The sequence below is a fragment of the Syngnathus leptorhynchus genome, chromosome 1 (genome assembly GCF_054491065.1).
Source record: "Syngnathus leptorhynchus isolate UIUO chromosome 1, UIUO_Slep, whole genome shotgun sequence".
NCBI classification, from domain to species: Eukaryota; Metazoa; Chordata; class Actinopteri; order Syngnathiformes; family Syngnathidae; genus Syngnathus; species Syngnathus leptorhynchus.
Window position 1 is genome coordinate 24396278 of NC_141195.1, and position 19828 is coordinate 24416105.

At 41.6% G+C, this 19828-nt stretch overlaps 2 protein-coding genes across 3 annotated transcripts; one reads left to right on the forward strand and one right to left on the reverse strand.

Moving 5' to 3' along the window:
• Positions 1-85: 85 nt before the first annotated feature.
• Positions 86-9630, forward strand: LOC147062938 (uncharacterized). The gene is given in 2 exon segments (XM_085900987.1): positions 86-7798; positions 7800-9630. Coding segments are annotated over 2 exon segments (2172 nt in total). The 5' UTR covers positions 86-6487; the 3' UTR covers positions 8661-9630.
• A 146-nt stretch (positions 9631-9776) lies between these two features.
• On the reverse strand, positions 9777-19396 carry pkp1a (plakophilin 1a). Of its 2 annotated transcripts, XM_085923387.1 has the most exons (15): positions 19124-19396; positions 17459-17571; positions 15487-15654; positions 15254-15408; positions 15032-15173; positions 14748-14955; positions 14490-14658; positions 13792-13909; positions 13255-13419; positions 12978-13154; positions 12548-12701; positions 12293-12479; positions 11614-11698; positions 10743-10852; positions 9777-10619 (listed from the first exon to the last, which is right to left on the reverse strand). In XM_085923387.1, exons 1-14 carry the CDS (start codon positions 19290-19292, stop codon positions 10778-10780), a joined length of 2085 nt encoding a protein of 694 aa, XP_085779513.1. In that variant the 5' UTR covers positions 19293-19396; the 3' UTR covers positions 9777-10619; positions 10743-10777. The 2 variants fall into 2 exon arrangements, with proteins under 2 accessions (XP_085779513.1, XP_085779504.1); XM_085923378.1 differs by having other exon boundaries at positions 9777-10852.
• Positions 19397-19828: the final 432 nt, after the last annotated feature.

A 19828-nucleotide genomic window follows, 5' to 3' on the forward strand; every position in this document is an offset into this window, starting at 1 on the left:
ACATTTAATTGGTCCTTCGAGCCGGATGCCGATATACCTGTGGATTCCGGCGGGCGACAGCAGAGATCCAGAAGGACCGCGCGCGGCAGGAATTCCCTAGGTGGACTCCTAAAATCCTTTTCAAAGGCTGGCTGTCTGCTCGTCAGCCGGGATCTGAAGGTTGAAGGCAGTCCGAGGCGCAGAGGTGAAGAGAACCAGGGGGTGAGTTGTTTTTTTTTTAAAAAGAATGGTGCGGCCGAGGGCTTGTCGTGCCCTATAAAAATCCTAGGTTAGAACGGAGAGGTCCGTCTAAAGGTACCAGTAAAAGTTACACACGGAGAAGTCCGTATAAAAGTAACAAAGCGGAGAAGTCCGTATAAGAGTAAAAGTTACAAAACGGAGAAGTCCGTAGAAAAGTAACAAAACGGAGAAGTCCGTACAAAAGTTACAAAACGGAGAAGTCCGTAGAAAAGTAACAAAACGGAGAAGTCCGTATAAATAGGACAGAAGTGTCCGACGGAGAAGTCCGTCAAAAAGGGTTGGCGGAGTGCCCGGGAAACCGTAATACTGAATGATTGAGAGTGTGAATGGGAATACGTATCACTAGATATAGTATTCCATATTAAAACAGTGGGGAACACATAACGTGGTTCTGTGGACGCAATAGGCAAGGATTCTCCACCAGTTCGCTGGTAGAAGTGAGAATCACCACAGGATCTTTTCGTTATCCCGCTGGAAACACCCGACTTTAGAAACCCCTATGGTTTTACAGTTGGGACCAAATTGATTAAAATGGGGAACGGGAAGAGCAAAATTAATATTCGAGATAATCTAAAATGTAAAGATTGGAAAATAATTGAAAGACAGGATCCCGATCGACTTAAAAATCTCGATAAATGGGTTAAAAAATACAAATTTGAGGGACAACTAAAAACAAGCAAATTGATAGAACTCAGAGGCGCCATAAAGGAGAAAACAAAGAGAAACCCTAAAAAAATGAAAGCGGAAGGAGATGAGGATGTGACGTTTTGGCTTAAAGTAGCAGGAGTGAGAGAGAAAGGAGAAAAAGAGAAAGTGGAAAAAGCGCTGTATTGCAGGAAGGAAGATGATGAGACTGGGCCTAATAGTCGGCAAGCAAGAGAGAACCAGAGGTTACAGAGAGCAAGAGAAGAAGAGGGAGGTCTAGAGGAAGTAGAGAAGAGTGTGGTGAAAACACATGGTACAACTTCAAAACATAAGGCCATAGAGAAGTTGTATCCACAATTGCCTGACACTGATGAGGGGTCACCCCCCCCTTATGGGCTGACAGACAGAGCCACCAGAAAAAAAAACCCAATAGAAATGGAGTGGTCAAAGACGATGGGAGCAAACTATCCATTGACTCCTAAAGCCGAACCTAGGCCTTCAGCCCCATCAGCTGAAGGAACTAGTGTTGAAAATTCTGAAGTAACTCCAAGTATGCCGCTGTTTCCATTGATACAAGTGGCTAACCCAAATTATGACCCAAGAAATGAGGAAGTTCACCCCAGGGTGGTAATGGTTTACAGAACATGGACAATGGATGATATAAGGAAAGCATTAGAAGGTGTAGTTTCTTATAAGGAAGATGTGGAACAGTTTTGTACAGGTATGGAAGACTTGAGGAGATCTTACAGTTTGAACGGGGCTGAAATCCAACAAGTTTGGATGACAGCTTTGGGCCCAGATTGGCATTTAGTCAGAGGGGAGTGGGCACCCATAAATGCTCAGGGTCAACCCTTACCCTATAACAGCCCAGAATTATTTCATCAAATGGAAGGGCTGATTAATCGGGCACGCAACAGATATAGGATGAGAGCAAATTATACAGAAATAGGGAGAACAAAGCAAATTGATAATGAGGTCTTTGATGCGTATCGAGTGCGCATGACAAAAGTGTTTAAAGCACACAGTGGACTGGTGGAAGATAATGCACCTCAAGGTGCTTATCAACAGCAACTAAAAAATGCCATCCACGCAGGGTCCAGGCCAGCAATACATAGCTGGGTAACCAAACATTATATAGGCTTTAACACTGGAACTTTGGAGGACTACATAACTCACGCCCTCCATGCAGAAAAGGTGGTGAAAGAAAAACAGAAAGAAGTGAAAGCAATAAAAGACACTTTTTTGGTAGAAGAGGACAGTGACACTTTTTACCAAGATGCAGACCGAGGGTGGAAAGGTCAGAGGGGGCGAGGAGCATCTAACAGAGGAGGCTTTAGAGGCAGAGGCAGAGGCAGAGGAAAAGGATTTGGACAATTTGGTGAAATAAAATGCTGGAGTTGTGGAGAAATAGGTCATATGGCACGTGACTGCACAAATGGACAAAAACAATTATGACTAGATCAGGATCGAAATAAATCAGATCCCCATGTAACAGAGTGGGAATCTAACTGCCAAAATGAAATAGAGATTAGCCTAAATATACAGGAGATATTTTCTTTAGACACAAAGGGGCCGCAGATTAGATTACTGGTAAACGGGGAGGCAATCACTTTCTTATGTGACTCAGGAGCATGTAAAACAGTCTGTAAGGAGCCAGTACCAGGCGCGCGCGTGTCAGGGAAAAAGGTGGGGGTCAAAGCTGCAAATGGGCTAATGACCCTTGTCACAATGTCTGAGCCAGTTTGGATAAGAGATCCTGAGGGTGAGGCATGTAACATACCGGTTCTGCTGTATCCCGACTGTCCAGTGAACTTATTGGGAAGAGATGGCTTGACACAATTGAAATTGGCATTAGTAACTGATGCAAATGGGAAGCTGGTGGTAAAGAGAAGGGATGAATTGCTGGGCGGTGATGTGATGGTTCTCCAGGGTACAGGACGACCATTTTATTACTATGCTTTGGGCGTACCAAACATACACCCAATGAAGGTTGCAGAAGCGTTACTCAATGAAGGAGAAAAGTCTCTGACAAAACCGGAAGAAAAAATGCAATCTGATGATTTGCATGTCACCACCTGGTACAAAACTTTTCCAGGACCTGACAAATTGTACTATGACACTCTTATGAAGTTGTCACCAGTTGGTGCCACAATCACATATCTGTACTCAGATACTGAGAGTGTGGCAGCAGCAACAATAAAACTACCAAAAGAGATAGATCGAAAAATAAATAAGATGATTTATCCACTGCATGTATCATTGTTCCGGGGCAAACATATGGAATGGAAAGATTTAGGGGAATTCGTAGAAGAGGGAGAAAATGCCACTGATTGGGTCGCAACGTCAGTAAACACATGGAGAAGTGAAAGCACAGGAATGACACGAAAAGCATTGAATTGGACAACCCACGTTAAAGGGGAAGTCCACATGAAATCTGATGAAGGAATGTGATCCGTACTTTTAACACAAGAAGAAGAGGAATTGTTGGCAGAAGTACCTCTACAGTTGTGGTCCCAAGGACCAACTGATGTTGGATTAATAAAAGGAATCTTGCCAGTAACAGTTAGATCAAGAACAGAATATAGGCCATGCATTAGACAATACCCATTGAAAAAAGATGCAATGGAAGGCATAAAACCAGTAATAAGTGATTTAATCCAAGCAGGGGTGATAGTAAAATGTGATGATTCGCCCTGCAACACTCCAATTTTCCCTGTGAAAAAGGCACCACCCTCCACAGGATGGAGAATGGTGCAAGATTTGCAGGCAGTAAACAACGCCGTCATTCAAAGAGCTCCATGTGTACCAGACCCACATACGCTGTTAAATTCATTAAGACCTGATGTTAAGTATTTTACTGTAGTAGACATCAGCAATGCATTCTTTTCCATACAAATTGATAAAGGAAGTCAATTTTGGTTTGCATTCACATATGAGGGACAGAGGTATACGTACACCAGGTTACCTCAAGGGTATTGTGAAAGTCCTACTATTTATTCGCAAGCCATGAATGCAAGCATGTCCACTTTTCAACCTACAGGAGGAAGCCAAATTTTGGTGTATGTAGATGATGTGTTGTTGGCCTCACCCGATGAGGAAAGTTGTAAACGAGATACCATAGAATTGCTCTGTCATTTGGCAAAACAGGGGCACAAGGTGAACAAAAGCAAGTTGCAGGTGTGTAGGTCAGAAGTAAAGTATTTAGGACATAATTTAAGTGCAGGTGGAAGAACAATTGTTTCAGATAGAAAAATTGCCATACTGCAAGCGCCAAAACCAATAACAAAGAGGCAAATGATGTCATTCTTGGGGTTAACAAACTACTGTAGATGTTGGGTACCAAATTATGCAGAAATTACAGCACCACTACAGAGATTAATGTATGAAAAAAATGTGAAAATGTCATCACCAATTGAATGGTCAGAAGAGGCAGAAGAGGCATTTTGTGTGATAAAACAAGCGTTGGTGTCGAGCACAACCTTAGCATTACCAAATTATGCTAAACCTTTCATCCAAACTGTGGACTGTAAAGGACATTTCATGACGTCATTGTTGATGCAGAAATCGGGAGATAAATGTCAGCCAATAGCGTTTTTCTCAACTAAATTGGACAATGTAGCATGTGCGCTGCCACACTGCGTAAGGGCAGTAATTGCAGCATCTATGGCAGTGGAAGCAAGTGCGGGAATTGTGCTGTTTCACCCATTAACTCTTAAAGTACCTCACGCGGTGTCAGCCCTGCTTTTACAGACCAACATGACTTTCTTATCACCAGCAAGGCATTTGTCATGTATGGCAACTTTGCTGTCGCAACCCCATTTGACTTTGGAGAGATGCACAATATTAAATCCAGCCACATTGATTCCAAGTGAGGAGGAGGGTGAAAAACATGATTGTCAAGAATTGGCCGAGAAAACAGCCAAATGTAGAACAGATTTACAGGACACACCTTTGAAAAAGGGGGAAATCCTGTATGTAGATGGGTCATCAAGGAAAAATGAACTGGGAAAAACGTTAACTGGGTATGCTGTTGTAACAAAAGATAAAGTGTTGAAAGCAGAAGCCTTACCGTCTAATTACTCTGCGCAAGCTGCCGAATTGGTCGCATTAACTGAAGCATGTAGGCTGATGAAAGATAAAGTGGCGACAATTTACACAGACAGCCAATACGCATTTTCTACTGTCCATGTGTTTGCGCAATATTGGAAAAATAGAGGAATGGTGACCTCAACTGGGAAAAATGTGACCCATGGCAAGTTACTAGAAGAACTCTTGGAGGCAGTTCAAATGCCACAAGAAGTAGCTATATGCAAATGCACATCACACACACACAAGACTGATGAGGTGTCAAGAGGAAACGAGTTTGCAGACAAGGCCGCAAAGGCTGCTGCAGAAAAGGCACCAACACTTCTATACACACAGGATGCAGATCAAATCACCGACACAATTCTAAAAGATATGCAACAACAAAGTCCACAGAATGAAATTCAATCTTGGATTAAAAAAGGGGCAAAAATGGTGAATGACATCTATGAGTGACCAGAAGGCAGACCTATCTTGCCAAAGAACCTGTTCAAATGGGCAGCAATATTGACACATGGCGCGACGCATGTGTCAACAGGGGGGATGGTAGGGCAGGTCAGCCACATTTATACAACATACGGATTTAATTCTTATTCAAAAACTTTTTGCAGAGCCTGTTTAACGTGTGCTAAACACAATCCACAGGGTAATCTTAGACCGAGGCGAGGGAAATTTCCCCAACCAAAATATCCATTTCAAGTAATACATATGGATTATATTGAACTAAATCGTGATGATGGGAAAAAATACTGCCTGGTCATAATAGATGCATTCACAAAATGGATTGAATTGGCTCCAACCAGAAAACCAGATTCTCTAACAGTGGCAAAAACGTTATGTAGAGACATAATACCGAGATACGGGATCCCGGAAAGAATCTATAGTGATAATGGGACACACTTTGTGAATCAAGTGATAAACAAAATAGGCACAATGTTCCATATAGAATTAAAAAATCATTGCTCTTACCACCCGCAAAGTGCCGGAATGGTGGAAAGAGTTAACGGGACAATAAAAAACAGATTGAAAAAGTGCATGGAGGAAACCGGAAGACCATGGACAAAATGTCTAGATTTGGTTAAACTATACATAAACATTACAAGCACTGAGGGTTTAACCCCATATGAAAAACTGTTTGGGCGACGATATAGATTACCATATTTTAAAAACGAATGGGAAACTGATGATGATTCCAATCTGGCAGATTACATGAGAAAAATATTTGAGAAGCAAAAAAAACAAACCACTAATGAAGATGTGTCTGTCCCTCAACAGGAACTGGAATTAGTGGAACCAGGTGATTGGGTTCTCATTAAGAGCATCAAAAAGAAGCACTGGCATTCTCCCAAGTGGGAAGGGCCATACCAAGTGTTGTTGACCACTCCAACAGCGATCAAAATAGCTGAGAGGTCAACCTGGATACACCTGACACATTGCAAGAAAGTCATTTCCTTTGAGGTAACGTCCGACAAAAAAAGTGAACAAAAGTCTGATTAAGGTGACCTTACCTCTCAGTGAAATGACAATGCCAAGGAGGTGGACAAATGGGGCTGTTGCATGCCTGGCAGCCGCATTTGTTGACCTTATGTTGTTTTTAGCAATAGGGTATTTGTGGGAACCAGTGGGGGCACGCCCAGCCATGATGAGTGAAGCAGAGATGGACGGGCGATTTAACCACACCGCCTTCAAAAATATCATTCCATCATATCGGGCTAAACGACAAATTGGACCTGTTATTGAGTCTGCGGGACGAACTACAGACAGGTGTGTGAGAATGTCTGGCAGTAGTGTAGAATTATTGCACCAGAAAGGGACAACGGTAACTTATCAATTTGACCTCTGCAGTGTAATTCATTGTGGTGGATCCAGAACGCCATGGAAAAAGTATGATGTTTACATGTGTACTTTGAAAGCAAATGCTGTGGAAGCAGTACCATGGTGTCAATGGGGAAATGTGCTGTGGAATACTGGGCCTAAGGGGTATGTTGCCTTTTACACTAGGCCATGGGAATGGATGTTAGTGAAGGGGATTACTTTGGCTAGAGGGCAAATGCAACCATTGAAAGATGGCCAGCACAACCCACTTTTATTGACTATATCAAATCTTAAAAGTAACCCATACTCATTTCGAACAGTGGGGGGTTATGGATCGTCTTTTTTACCATTACCAGGTTGTGGGGGGGTGTCTTCAGTTAATGATTTTTATCTAGTAATGGGCGTAGATATGCCGGGTGAAGACCCTTTGGCTCTGATAAAGATCAAATTAATTGATGAGAAACAATCACAAAAATTAATCCATCAAAGCCTGCCTGATCAAAAAGATACCACTCTAATTTCTTTGCCACAGGTACCTTCTGTAATGGCAGTAAATCTATCGAGAATGGATGTGGATGATTGGTTTCAAGTGACTACAGGTGTAACTGGCAAGAGTAATAATTGGTTGTTATTGGCAGAACAAGCTGCACAGGCAGCAAAGACTGAATGTGTCGTATGCATGGGTCCCCGACCATTGTTGTATGTTGTCCCGTCGCCATTATCCAAAGATTGTGTGAAATCTGTTATGACTACTGCAAATCCTAGCCTAGAGTGTAAAGCGTGGGACAAAGTGTTCCCTATGACATCTGTTCAAGAAAAAAAACCATTGTTTTCAAGAAATGTAGCCAAAGGTAATTTTACGTGTATTTACATAACAGGATCTGGGAAAAAGCTGGGAAATCTGTCAGATGACTGGTGCAGTGAAAAAATTGAAGCCGATGTATCCTTTGTTCCTGTGTCACGAAGTGATATATGGTGGTGGTGCGGTGATGATAGAATTTTTGATCGTCTGCCAAAAAAACCATACGGGTATTTGTGCTTTAGTCACGTTAATTTTGCCCACCTCCATATATCCAGTGACTGCCATGAATCTTGTGGTAGAGGAGCAAAGGGTGATGCCGGTGGAATGGGCTAAAGTCGGTAGAAGCAAAAGATCTTTAAATTGGAAAGGTGACCATGATCCAACTTATATAGATGCAATTGGAGTACCCCGAGGGGTTCCTAGTGAATACAAATTAGTTGACCAAATTGCAGCTGGATGGGAGTCTTCCCTTTGTTGGTGGTGTACGATAAACAAAAACGTAGACAGGATAAATTACATCCATTACAATGTGCAGAAATTGGGCAATTGGACACAAGCTGGGCTTGAGGCCGTGCACGAACAGCTAGCCACAACTTCCCTAATGGCTTTCCAGAATCGCATTGCTCTTGATATGTTGTTGTCTGAGAAAGGGGGGGTCTGCGCCATGTTCGGAGAACAATGCTGCACCTTCATCCCCAACAACACTGCCCCTGATGGGAGCCTGACGAAGGCCATTGCAGGCCTGCGATCCCTCAACATGAGGATGAAAGAGCACTCTGGTGTGGACACATCGGTGTGGGACAACTGGATGAATGCCTTTGGGAAGTATAAAGCCCTTGTGTCCTCAATTATAGTATCAATTGCAGTATTTGCTGCTATACTCACCTTGTGTGGATGTTGTTGTATTCCATGTCTGCGTGCTCTGTTTAATCGTCTCATCACTACAGCAATATCGCCTATGGAAGACAAGATGGCCCGGGTATGCCTCATGTCTGAACGCCAGCATGATGATGATAACGATGATGATGACGGAATGCTTTCATTTGAGTTCGCAGACTTTTTCCCAGATCTGTGAGTTCCTGAATGACTGTGTCGCAACGATTATCCTTTTGTTGTAAACATATTTGTGCTCATACTTGTGATCCGACAACTGAAAATCGAGAGAAGTGGTTGTGTTTGGTGATGTATTGATTGAGCAAATATGTGATAAACAGGAGGGAAATGTTGGAGTAACCTCGGGAAAGCCTTGGCCTGCCAGACCAGGGGGGCTTATGTTTTACGAGTTTACGACTCTCCTTTGAACTAAATGCTCTGTATTTAGTTCAAAGAAGGTCTATTGATCCCCATCAGCCTTATGGTTCCTTCCTGTCCTTTTGTGTTTGTTTTGAAAGAGGTCTTCAATGACAATGAGCAGGTCTTCTTTGCTTGCGAAATGTTCTTTGGTTCGGGACTTTATTCCTTTTCAGTTAACTGTAGCTTTGATTCATAGATTGTAGATGATAGAAACTAGATATATATAGTTTGAAGTAGTCACATTAAAGTTATCCCATATTTACTCAATGTTCGTTTAAGGAACTGTATATCAGTTACCTTACATTTACTTAATATGTGTTGAAAGGTTTAAGTAAGGTTAGATATTATTATTATTATTATTATTATGTGTTGTGTTAGTTTACTAAGAAGTTAAACTTAGCAAGGGTTTAGTTGCATTGTTTCACAGGTAAGCGAGATTCAAAGTGCTTCAAGTTATCTGATCACAGTCGAGGAATAGTCGGCCACCTGTGGAGAGGACAACTGGTTGGGGGAAGAAAGCAGATTCTGCACTCCCAATGTGGGGGTCGAGAATATCAATTCACACTACACTACATTCCTTAGCTAATCAGCGTTGCTACAGCCACTATCTCCCCTCCCTTTAGTGTAGCAACGCCTCTGTAACCAGGGCACCCAAGACATTAAAAGGAGGAGCACGTGGGGGAGGAACTCAGAACTGGTGGAGATTGTAACTGAGCTTCCTTTCTCTATCGTTCTCCTCGCGAGTAAACTCATCCTGGTTGTCTTCTCCTTCTTGTTTTAGCATGTAATGTTGTCTGATGGTATTTAAACCTAACAAACTATAATTCTCAGCCATCTTCATTTTGTTTACATGAATCCCCTCCATCGGACACGATTCAAAGAATTACCCAATAGCGAGTTAGATTTTTGAGTTCCTCATTTTATTCAGAAACAGACAATAATGTTAAAAAAGCAACGTGTAACATGAAATATAAATCAATTCATTTGCCTGTTTGTGACATTAACAGAAAAGGAACATTCAAAGTTAATTGTACACATTGGTAAATATACTGTCGCGGTGAGTTTAATGAGTTGCCAGTAGCGAGTTCAAATACGCACTGTAACCGTGTAACGTTTCCACAGTATAACATACTTTGTACTATTTGAATGTTTCAAAATGTACCAATGATTAAGAACGTGTTAAAATAGTGATCAATTGAGGTGATCAGAGAGTCTTCCTCCTGATTTAAAAAGGCTGATGATAACTGAAACTAAGCTAGGCTACGCTAACTGTTTATTATTTTGGTAAGCTGAAAACAATTTCCCCGTAACTCAACGTTTAGCAAAGTTAAAAAAAAAATGTTGTTGAGAAAGAGATTAAATTAACAAGACATATATTCTCCTTTTTCTTTCACTCGCATTCATCATCGTCTTCTGAGTCCTCAAGGCCGCGAGAAAGATGAGATTGTAAATGATATATTTCAGCATTTACTACTCAAATGAAGCCATAACTAAATCACACTCAAGTTAACCAAGCAAAAAACACACTTGCCCATTCATATGGACAAACGCAAACCAATCCAAATTAAATACAGACAACACGGCAGAATTAATGATGACGTTCAAAGCTTTTTTTTTTTTTGTTTGTTTTTTTTCTTCAAACATAATACGCACAGGAATGATCAAATTTAAAGTCGCTGAAGCTCTTTGGGTAATTTTACTGTGTCACAAGGGTGTGGCCTTTTAAAATGCTGATTTCCATCTAGAAGCACACAAAAATTGAAAAGAGGTGGAGACAAAAAGAAAAAAAAAGGTTTTAAGCCTACTGCTGTGTATGTAGTGGCGCTCAACTGTGAACACGCAAGCAAGCGTTCCAAAAGTATACCTATGGGCAAACGTGGCGTCGCTCCCCACCTTCCATCACTCGATAATCTGCACGGACCTGTACGCCGCCGTGGTGTTGTCGTTGATGAATGATGACTTGCTCATTCCTAGCTGTGGATCAAACGGTTCAAAATGAAAAACTGTTCAACCACAAAGGCAACATCATGACCGACAAGAAAAATATCAACGCATTTGAACGAGTAAAACAATTGACAAATCGAGGCTTGAAAATCGAAATATTCTCTCGGCTACACGCCAGGCTCAACTTTCAATGATCGCTCCAACGCAACATTTAATGACTATATTTGTTTTGTATCTTTCTGATGTCATGTTTGAGCGGTGAAAATATAGATGTTAAAACAGATTCATGAATCATCTTGAAGCTTCATTTGCCCATCATTAGCAGTGACATGTGAGTCTCAGTCTTATCAATTATCATGAAAGATGTTTCATGTATTTCAATTGACACACTTTTAAATGATGAAGCACAATATTCCATGGACATGTTTTGCCTTATGTAATGGAGAGCCATTCAATGTCAAGAGCCAACCGTGCTAGTCTTGGTGACAACTCCATTTCCCAACCTCAGCGTCCTGACCTTTTTATAATGATTCATTTTCTCTCCATCACTCCTCCCATGATTGACAACGAGTGCTGGGAACCAGTCTGCCGGGATTCCAAAGAGTCTGTTTTCTGTTTTCACGCAACGACTTGGGTGGGGCTCCACAGAGAAAGTGAATGTGCAGCTTGACTAATAATAAAACAATAGAAAATGGCTGGCCCCGTCATGCGTGTGTGTGTGTTGTGTCTGCACGGCTATGGAGCGAAACAGTCAACTGTGTATGTTGTGTTGCGCTGTTTTTGTTATTTACCTTTTTCAAAATGTTTTGTAAGTTCTTGTCATTCCAAAAGTGATAGAGGAGTACAGAAGCTGCTTTGCTGGCTTTGGGTAAAGACCTGAAAAAATAAATAAATAAATAAATAAATTCTTGAAAATGAATACTTATTTGAACCACAGTGTCATTTTCTATATGCAGTCTACACAATGTACATGACAATTGGAGTGAGCCAAGCAACATGGCCCAAAAGCGACTGAATTGTTTTCACGCGTAGCAACTACTTTTACTGCCATTTGAAATTTGAATGACACAGCGTCGCAACATCATAAAGTGAAATGTCGTAAAAAATGTCAGATCACATGAGCTTTTGTTACAAAACTTTTGTTTCCGGTTATATAGCGAGATTCAGCATTTTACAGTATTTCTATACTTAACTACATTTATGTCATTTGCATGTATAACGAAAAAAAGTCAAGTGTGGAGAGTCTCTGTCACCAAAATGCACAATGACTGTGAATGAATTTTGAATATCCACATTCTCCTTTATTACTCGCCTGTTTCCTCCTTTTATATTATTTTGATGGCATTTTAAAGTTTATGACGGTAAAATAAAAATAAAAAAATCACATTGTTCACTTTAACCAGCCACATCGCTTTGTGTGGAGCGGACGAGAAGCTTAATTCACCTTTGACCCCCCCCTTTCAAACTCACCTATTCTCACTGAGCTCGGCCACCGATGACACCAAATCACCATCGATAAACTTCTTGTTGACCTCCGTGTCCACCATCATCAGATTACGGACAGTGTTGCAAACTGTCGCCAAGCTTTCGTCATTGTTGCCCAGCTCTTGGGAGCCAGCAGAGAGGAGCCCGGTGAGCTCCGGCAAAACCTGCGTTGCTACAGAAAATACAGGAGACGCTCAGCACTGCTACCTGGAAAGCAGAAGAGCAGAGGATGCTTCTCACCCATGGTGGCCTGCAAGCCGCCGGTTCGACCCATGTTGCCCAGCAGGGACACAGCGGCCTTCTGCAGGCTTGGTTTAGGTGACCTCAACAGAGGGAGAATATGCATCAGAGCCCCCAACTTCTGGACCAGGATCTGACTCATGGCGCCTGACCCCTGGAACAGAAACAGTTCCTGAGTTGAATTGTGGCAGGAGTGTGCGCTGACTTCCATTTTCAGAGGAATTTGAACAAAACCGGTTCATTGTGAACACAAGTTAAGAGAGGGTGTGGACATTTTTGCAACTGCATTATTTCAGCAGTATTTCACAAAATTTGAAAGAAAAAAAAAATCCAATTCAATTGTACATAAAAAAGGTCACATTAAAAGTCACTCTTTTATATGGTAACATCTGAACAGGGGTGTGTAGACTTTTCATCTTCAATGCCTTACAGAATCTTTGCTGGCAGTCAAGTTCTGCAGCGCACCACAGCAGGCTTCCAAGGTGGCGTCTTTCTGGGACGAACTGAGCAGAGACAAGTAGGTCTGCATAGCTTTGGGATGGCACAACCACTTGGCACCTTTCGGGTCAACGTCATCCAGCATTCCTCGAACGTTATCGAACAAAAACTGACCAGAAAAGGAGAAGAACCGGGTCACCTTGGACAACATGTTCCACGGGAGGTGTGTGAAAGTTTTGTTTTTTTTTTCTCCCCTTCCTGCTATTTACCTCCTTTTGAACCTTTCCGCTCTTCGGACTGAAGCATCCGACCGTCGGGCTTTTCCTGCCGGATTGGCTCTCCGTTGAAGAGATGAAGTCAGCAAAGCACTTGGGGGACTCGCTTTCCAGCTGGTAGGTCAAATTATGGAGGATGCAAGCGCAGTTCTCCACAGACTACATCAAGGACACAGAGACCATTCAAGTCAATCCATCAATTCAATGATAGAAATGTCATTTTTCGGATGATGGACTACTCATTCGGGCAACCTCAGACAAGTCACCTTTCCTTTTTGGAGGTCGACTGTACCGGTTTGTAAAAACACTCGCTACTGTGGTACTGTTGCCAAAGGCTAGATTGACAGGAAAAGCCAGTGCGACCCATTTTTAAGGAAGCACGCAAATGATCTGAAGCATGAATTATGTAAACCATCAGAGTCACATGTAACATGATCGGGAACGTTGGAAAATGGATTTTATGACACATTTTTTGGTCTTATTTGTCATATCTGACCGAATGCCCCTCCGAGAAGGAGTCATTTACCTTACCTTGTCGTCGGGGTTGTTGTCAGCCACGCAGGACTGAAGGTAGCACATGAGTGAATCAATAAGTCCGCGGCAGTCTCTCATGGCTGTCCTCTCCCGCAGCTTAGCGCAGCTTAGGTTGCTGCAAACATTTCAAACGCAAATATTAGCGTAGAAAACATACAATCAACCAAAACGGTGCAAGTTGATATCTGCATGCTACTAGTGGAATTTTTGGGTTGGGTTGTTTTTCAACCAGCAATTTTAAAGGTGTATTGTAAAATGCGTACTAGTGGGATACTAGAAGTAAAAATTATTATAATTTTTTTTTTTTTTTAAATCACAGGACAAAGAGCATACTAGTACCGTATTTTCTGGACTATAAGGCGCAACTAAAAACCTAACATTTTCTCAAAAGCCGACAGTGGCGCCTTATAGTCGGGTGCGCCTTATATCAGGACAAAGTTTTAAAATGGGCCATATAGTCCGGTGCGCCTTATAGTCCGGAAAATACGGTACATGAACCATTGGCTGTATAATAATAGTAATAATAATAAAATCGATATAATACATATAAAATAAATATAATACATAAAAAATACATATAAAATAAAAATAAAAAATTATTATAAAAATATATAATAATAATATTTTATATTTCTAATGCACTATTTTGAATACATAAAAGTACTTAATAGGCTATGAATAATATAGAGACTCACCGCAGGCACCCTGTGGTGTTGTAGAACACTTCAGAGTGGATGTTGTTGGAGGCGCTGTCGTCCGACCAGCGTGTGAACGGCACCACCACGTTCTCGGTCAAGGCGGGCAGCACCGTGGCTATGAGTTCTCCTTTCAGCTCGTCGGCAGAAGACAAGTTCCAAAGCAGGCCTACCAAAGTCATAGATAAAAAAATAAAAAAATAAAAACTGGGTTTGCCGTCCCCTTCGTGATATTTTGCACGTGCTCAAAGGCGCCACCTGTGATCTGCTTCTGCGTTTCGCTACATTCCGTCTCTTTGAGTAACTGCAGGGCTTTGGCGATACCGCCGCATTGTTGAACCTGCTGCTTATTCTTGTGGTCCTTGAAGACCAGGTTCCTCAAGGCCCCGGCGGCGGCCAGGCTCACAGCAGAATTTGGGCTGCGCAGTAGAGACACCAGAGTGGGGATCCCCCCAAGCTGGAGAACCTGATAGAGAAACACAAAGTTCATTCATATGTCATCCAATCCAAAAGGTTTGTGCTTCTAAGAAACTCAGACTGACCTCTTGTTTGGCACCATCGTCTTTAAAAGTGGTTTGCTGTATAATGGTGGCGCCGCACTGCTGGAAATTCTCCTCGGGGTGAGACAAGAACTCCACAGCTTCCTTGATGGTCAAATCCGACACGTTCGGCGAACCGTTGAGGCTGTAGACGCGCATTTTTTTTTCTCTTCTCGTTTTGTAGAACACATATTTCTTCTTTTGTGTGACAAGAATTCAACTCACGCTGATTGATGTTCAATCTTGGACGTTTTGATGACCTGCGATTGATCGGGAGGCGCTTCCAAATATCGGTTTTGGCCCATAGCGTGGAAGCCGTTGCTGGTGGAGTAATTGCTGAGTCTCTTCACTTGAGTCTGGGTGGTCTGCCCTTTGACTCGCTAGCAAAAAACACCAAACGTTACCAACGATGAAAAAAAGACCTCAGTATCTTGCCAGCCATGGTCAGATGTGATCACCCTGTTGTTTGCAGGAGCCAAAGCGGAATCGCTGCGGCTGGTTTTCATCCCGACGGGATTTTGAGGCCAGCTGGCGGCATTGAGTTGTTGTTCCCATGCGTCGGACGTGCTGATGTGTCTTGCTCCCAAGCTTTTTGTGGACTGAGTTCGTCTCTTTTGGGCATATTGCTGCAAAAAAAAAAAAATGTCAATTTGATTTTTTTTCTTTCCTGCGCACATGGCTGCGTGTTTTCATCTTCTTTTTATGTGCAGCACAAAGCAGTGAACAATCAGACAGACTATGGGCAGGTAACCTCATATCTGCAACTGGAGACTCCCTGCAGCAAAACGCACAAGTGCTTTGTGTGCAGCACCAGCACAACCTGAATTCACAGTCCCAGCATAATTAAAACCATTTGATGGCATTTAATTGCAGACTGTTACATCATCTTTTCATTTTGTGTGCCGGTATCTTGCCATGCACCCCGATTGGCGGCGATTTTTCAGTAAAATGTCACATCATTAATCAAAGCGGATGATGAAATGCAAAATCACAATAAATCAATCAATAAATGGCACTGTCCTTTTGGGTCCATCTTTTTATTTTTATTCAAAACATTATTTTCATTTATTGGGGCCTACAATCAATAGAAGATCATTTTGTTATATGAAGTAGAATAAGAGGATTAAAAATGTTGCCAGTTTCTCTAAAGAGCAATCAAATAGTTCTATTTTTATTTTTAATTTTTTTTGCTGATGGTTGATAAACACTGGGGAACAATTTGGGGAAAAATGTAATTAAATTTTCATCCTGAATAAAACTTGGCATACTGATGCCAAAATTGCATTCCATTTTTTCCATCAAGTGCTAAAGGCAAAGTGTAGCAAGGTTTTCTTCTTTCTGGACCTGGATTTCCCATCATTGCTGTTTATTCCATCTGGACTGACTCATCGACAGCTACATGGAAACTTGTTTGTGCAATCGCAAGTGAGACTATCGATATGGAAAATGAGAAAACTAGCATAGTAGGGATTTGAGTTTAGCGTTCTAGTAGATCTGATTTTAATGATATGCTGTTTTCAAAGCTAGTAACAAGTAACTGTGTTAATAATAATAATAATAAAAATACATGCATTTATAAAATGTATGTTATTTCTAACCTTTATATAATACTTGATTTGAGTGCAAGGATAAGATCTTAGAGCTCACTTTTTGACTTTAGTGTGAGACGAAGTCAGTTGCCTGACACACCTTTCAATTGAAAATCAGCATTTTCAACTAATAACACTTGGCAATTTGTCTGGGAGTGTTACTTTTAGCTCATTCAAGCTTGGCCTGTTTACCAAACATGCAAAAGGAAGGCTAATTGTGTAAACACACTAATGAATTAATTAGATGTGTCATTTCAAAAAACAACAACAACAAGTAACAGCGAAAGTAGATGTTCGTTACAGTAACGCAACAAAACTTGGATATTCTGGAATGATGTGTTTGCCTGACCAATCGATGGGCAGTCACGTCACTTACCGTTGAACAAGTGTTCGTTTGTTTAACCTAAAAGGACTTTTGAACGCTTGTTTCATGGATGCCAGTCTAAATCAATAGAATTCTTTCCATAAGATAATCATAAATTGGATGACAACTGAAATAATAATAATAGTATTGTGATAATATTCTTCAAATGAGATGAGCAAACCAGAAGGAGCACAAATCCCATCCAGCTATCAATCCATCAATCCATTTTTGATCCCAATTATCCTTATCAGAGCTGGGAAACTGTCAACAACCATTCCCGACCGAGACCGGACTTTCGAGCACGGGTGTCATATGTAAGAATGTATCAATGATTAATTACAGACAGAAATGTTCCTCAAGAAAACATCACACGAGAAGATAAAGCGGGAAATGATCGAAAAACATTGCAGCATATTTGTGTTTCTCAAAGGGCACAAAATGCAATGGGAGTGTTCAACAACAGGAACAATTCATTACCGTTTTGTTGAACGCTGTCGTCTTGGTGGAGACACTACGACCGAAGGTGCCATTGGCTTTGCTGGGAAAAAACTGGAATGTTCCAAACTCGTCCAATGGTGACAAAGTAGGGCCTGTGGAAAGAAAGAGGACACTGATGAGGGCGGTTGAAGGGAATGAAAAAAAAAAAAAGCACAGCACAGAGACACGACAACAGGGCAGAATGCCAATTGGCAAACACGTATGTCTGGATGAACAGAAATGTTTTGGAAAAAATATTCCGTAAGAAACAATAAAAGGAGTTTCCAACTTTGTCACAGTCAATCAACAAATGGAAACATTTTATTAGATGTTTTTCCCCACAATGGCGCTCGGCTGCGAAACAGACATGACATCATGTCACCTGCATAAACGCGTTGAAGTACATTTGTTCGTCACGTATGATTCATAAACACCTGTTAATCATCGCACCGAAACCAACCATTAAAGAATTATGATGGGCTGGCCTTTTTGACTAAGATGTTAGCCGGCTACAATAACAACGGGGTCTCCAACCTGTGGCGCTAGGGCCGCAGGTGGCTCTTTTTCGACGAGACTTTGGTCCACATGGCTCTTTGAATATTTGATGCCTCAAAGACCAATTTTGTGCACCTGCTTGGATGTTCCTATATTCATAACAAAACAAAATCTACAGGCATCATATATTACATAACAAGCTGAATTTCAAACGTTAAAAAAAAAAAAAAAAGTGCCAAATATTTGTCTGTGCCAAATATTCCAATCATTTGAGGAGAGGCTTAGCGACTACACATCATATTTGGCACTCGTGATCACGTGTCGCAACATGTGAATGCGTAGAAGCTTTCTGAGAGCTTCTCTTCTCTACTCGGATTCTCAACTAGACAAAAGACACTTTCTTTCTCTCTCTCTTTCTCTCTGTGCTTTCTTCTTTCTTTTCAAGCTAAAAAAAAAAAAAGTGTGAGTGGTCCAAAGCCACAGGGTTGCATTCCCTTCCTTGGAAGGAGCAGGAAAAGTTGAACATCATCAAATTCTTCAGTGGATGCAGCCACAGGTCACATTCACACCCAGTCACAAAAAGGGCGCAGTTGGAGTGCATAGTTTTCGGATTAGACTCTTTGGTATTTCTTTTTTCCAAGGCCCCCCAATTGACTTTGAAGTATCCAAGGTTACGAAAGTACAAATTCTGGCATTTAACATACTTTTAAGGTGGGTGTGTCACAATTAGGGCAACTGAGGACAATAGTACGATTGCATTTATGGTACAAACTAAACTTTCTGACATGAGAAAAAAATTCTTCTGGCATTTAGTGAAAGAGATTTGCCTCGCCACATAATTGTTTGTGCGTGGATGGGTCCAAATTGCATCCCTCCCCTTTTAATTTAATTCCTGAAGCATTTTTTTTGAACCACTCTTGAAAAATGAGCATTAAAATGTCCTTGCTTCTATTTCCCATGACTGACATCCAAACCAAACTGTTTCTGCAATACAATAAATGGGCGGGCAAATTTGTGTTTGGGATTTTTTTTTAGTCATAATATCCGGAGAAACTTGGCCAAGCGAGGAAAAAAATGTATTTAACGACTTCCTTTTGTCGAGCCTTGTTTCTAAATGAACTGTGACGTTGTTGTTATTTCAGGAATAATACGATCAAAGTTGTTTCGTACTTGTAGGAGTGCCGTTCTTTCCGTGTTTGGACTTGCTCCTCTTGATGGTCTGCACTTGATCCAGCACCCGGTGCGCCCCCGTGTGTAGCTTGGCGTCAGACGGAATGGCCAGCGAGGTGTCATCCACTTCCCCGACCGTCATGGCCGAACGCAGCGGCTCCGCAAGCATGGTTCTCCTCGCTCGGTTGCTCGATCCGAAAGGTTTGCTTGTCCGAACTAGAGAAGCGCGTTGCAACTTCAAGTGCGCAGCGGACGTGGGCACAAAAGCACGGGAGGCGTGGAAGCAGCTCCACCCAGCGCCTGAGCCGCGCCCAATTGAGGTGGGAACGCCAGAAGATACGATGATGAGCGACTGACTGCACTGTTCAAACGATTTGAAAGGATTTCACAATGAGCGTGGATGCGGTGTGAGAGGATTTTAGTTGTGTGTGAAAAGTGATGCATCCATTTTTTTTGTAATTGTATTTCAACTCTAGGATTCTGTAAATGCTTCAGTTTTTTTAGGACCTTGGGTTCAATGCCTTCAAACTGTGTCACTGACAAGGAGAGTCCCACAGGGATCAATTTTAGGGCCGCTTAGTTTTTTTTGTGTGTGTATCTAATCATAAAAACGTTTCAGTCACAATTAAATTAGATTATGGAGACACTTTATTGATTTTTTTTGTTTGTTTGATTGTCAAAACTCAACTTAGGCTAGAGCATTGG

Excerpts from the sequence above, each read along its gene's own strand:
- pkp1a (XM_085923387.1), bottom strand. The coding sequence starts at position 19,292 with ATGCTTGCGGAGCCGCTGCGTTCGGCCATGACGGTCGGGGAAGTGGAT. Across the intron at positions 17,572-19,123 it reads AAAGAACGGCACTCCTACAA|GCCCTACTTTGTCACCATTG; the intron begins GTACGAAACAAC and ends TTCTTTCCACAG. Across the intron at positions 13,155-13,254 it reads GCGGAAAGGTTCAAAAGGAG|TTTTTGTTCGATAACGTTCG; the intron begins GTAAATAGCAGG and ends TTTTCTGGTCAG.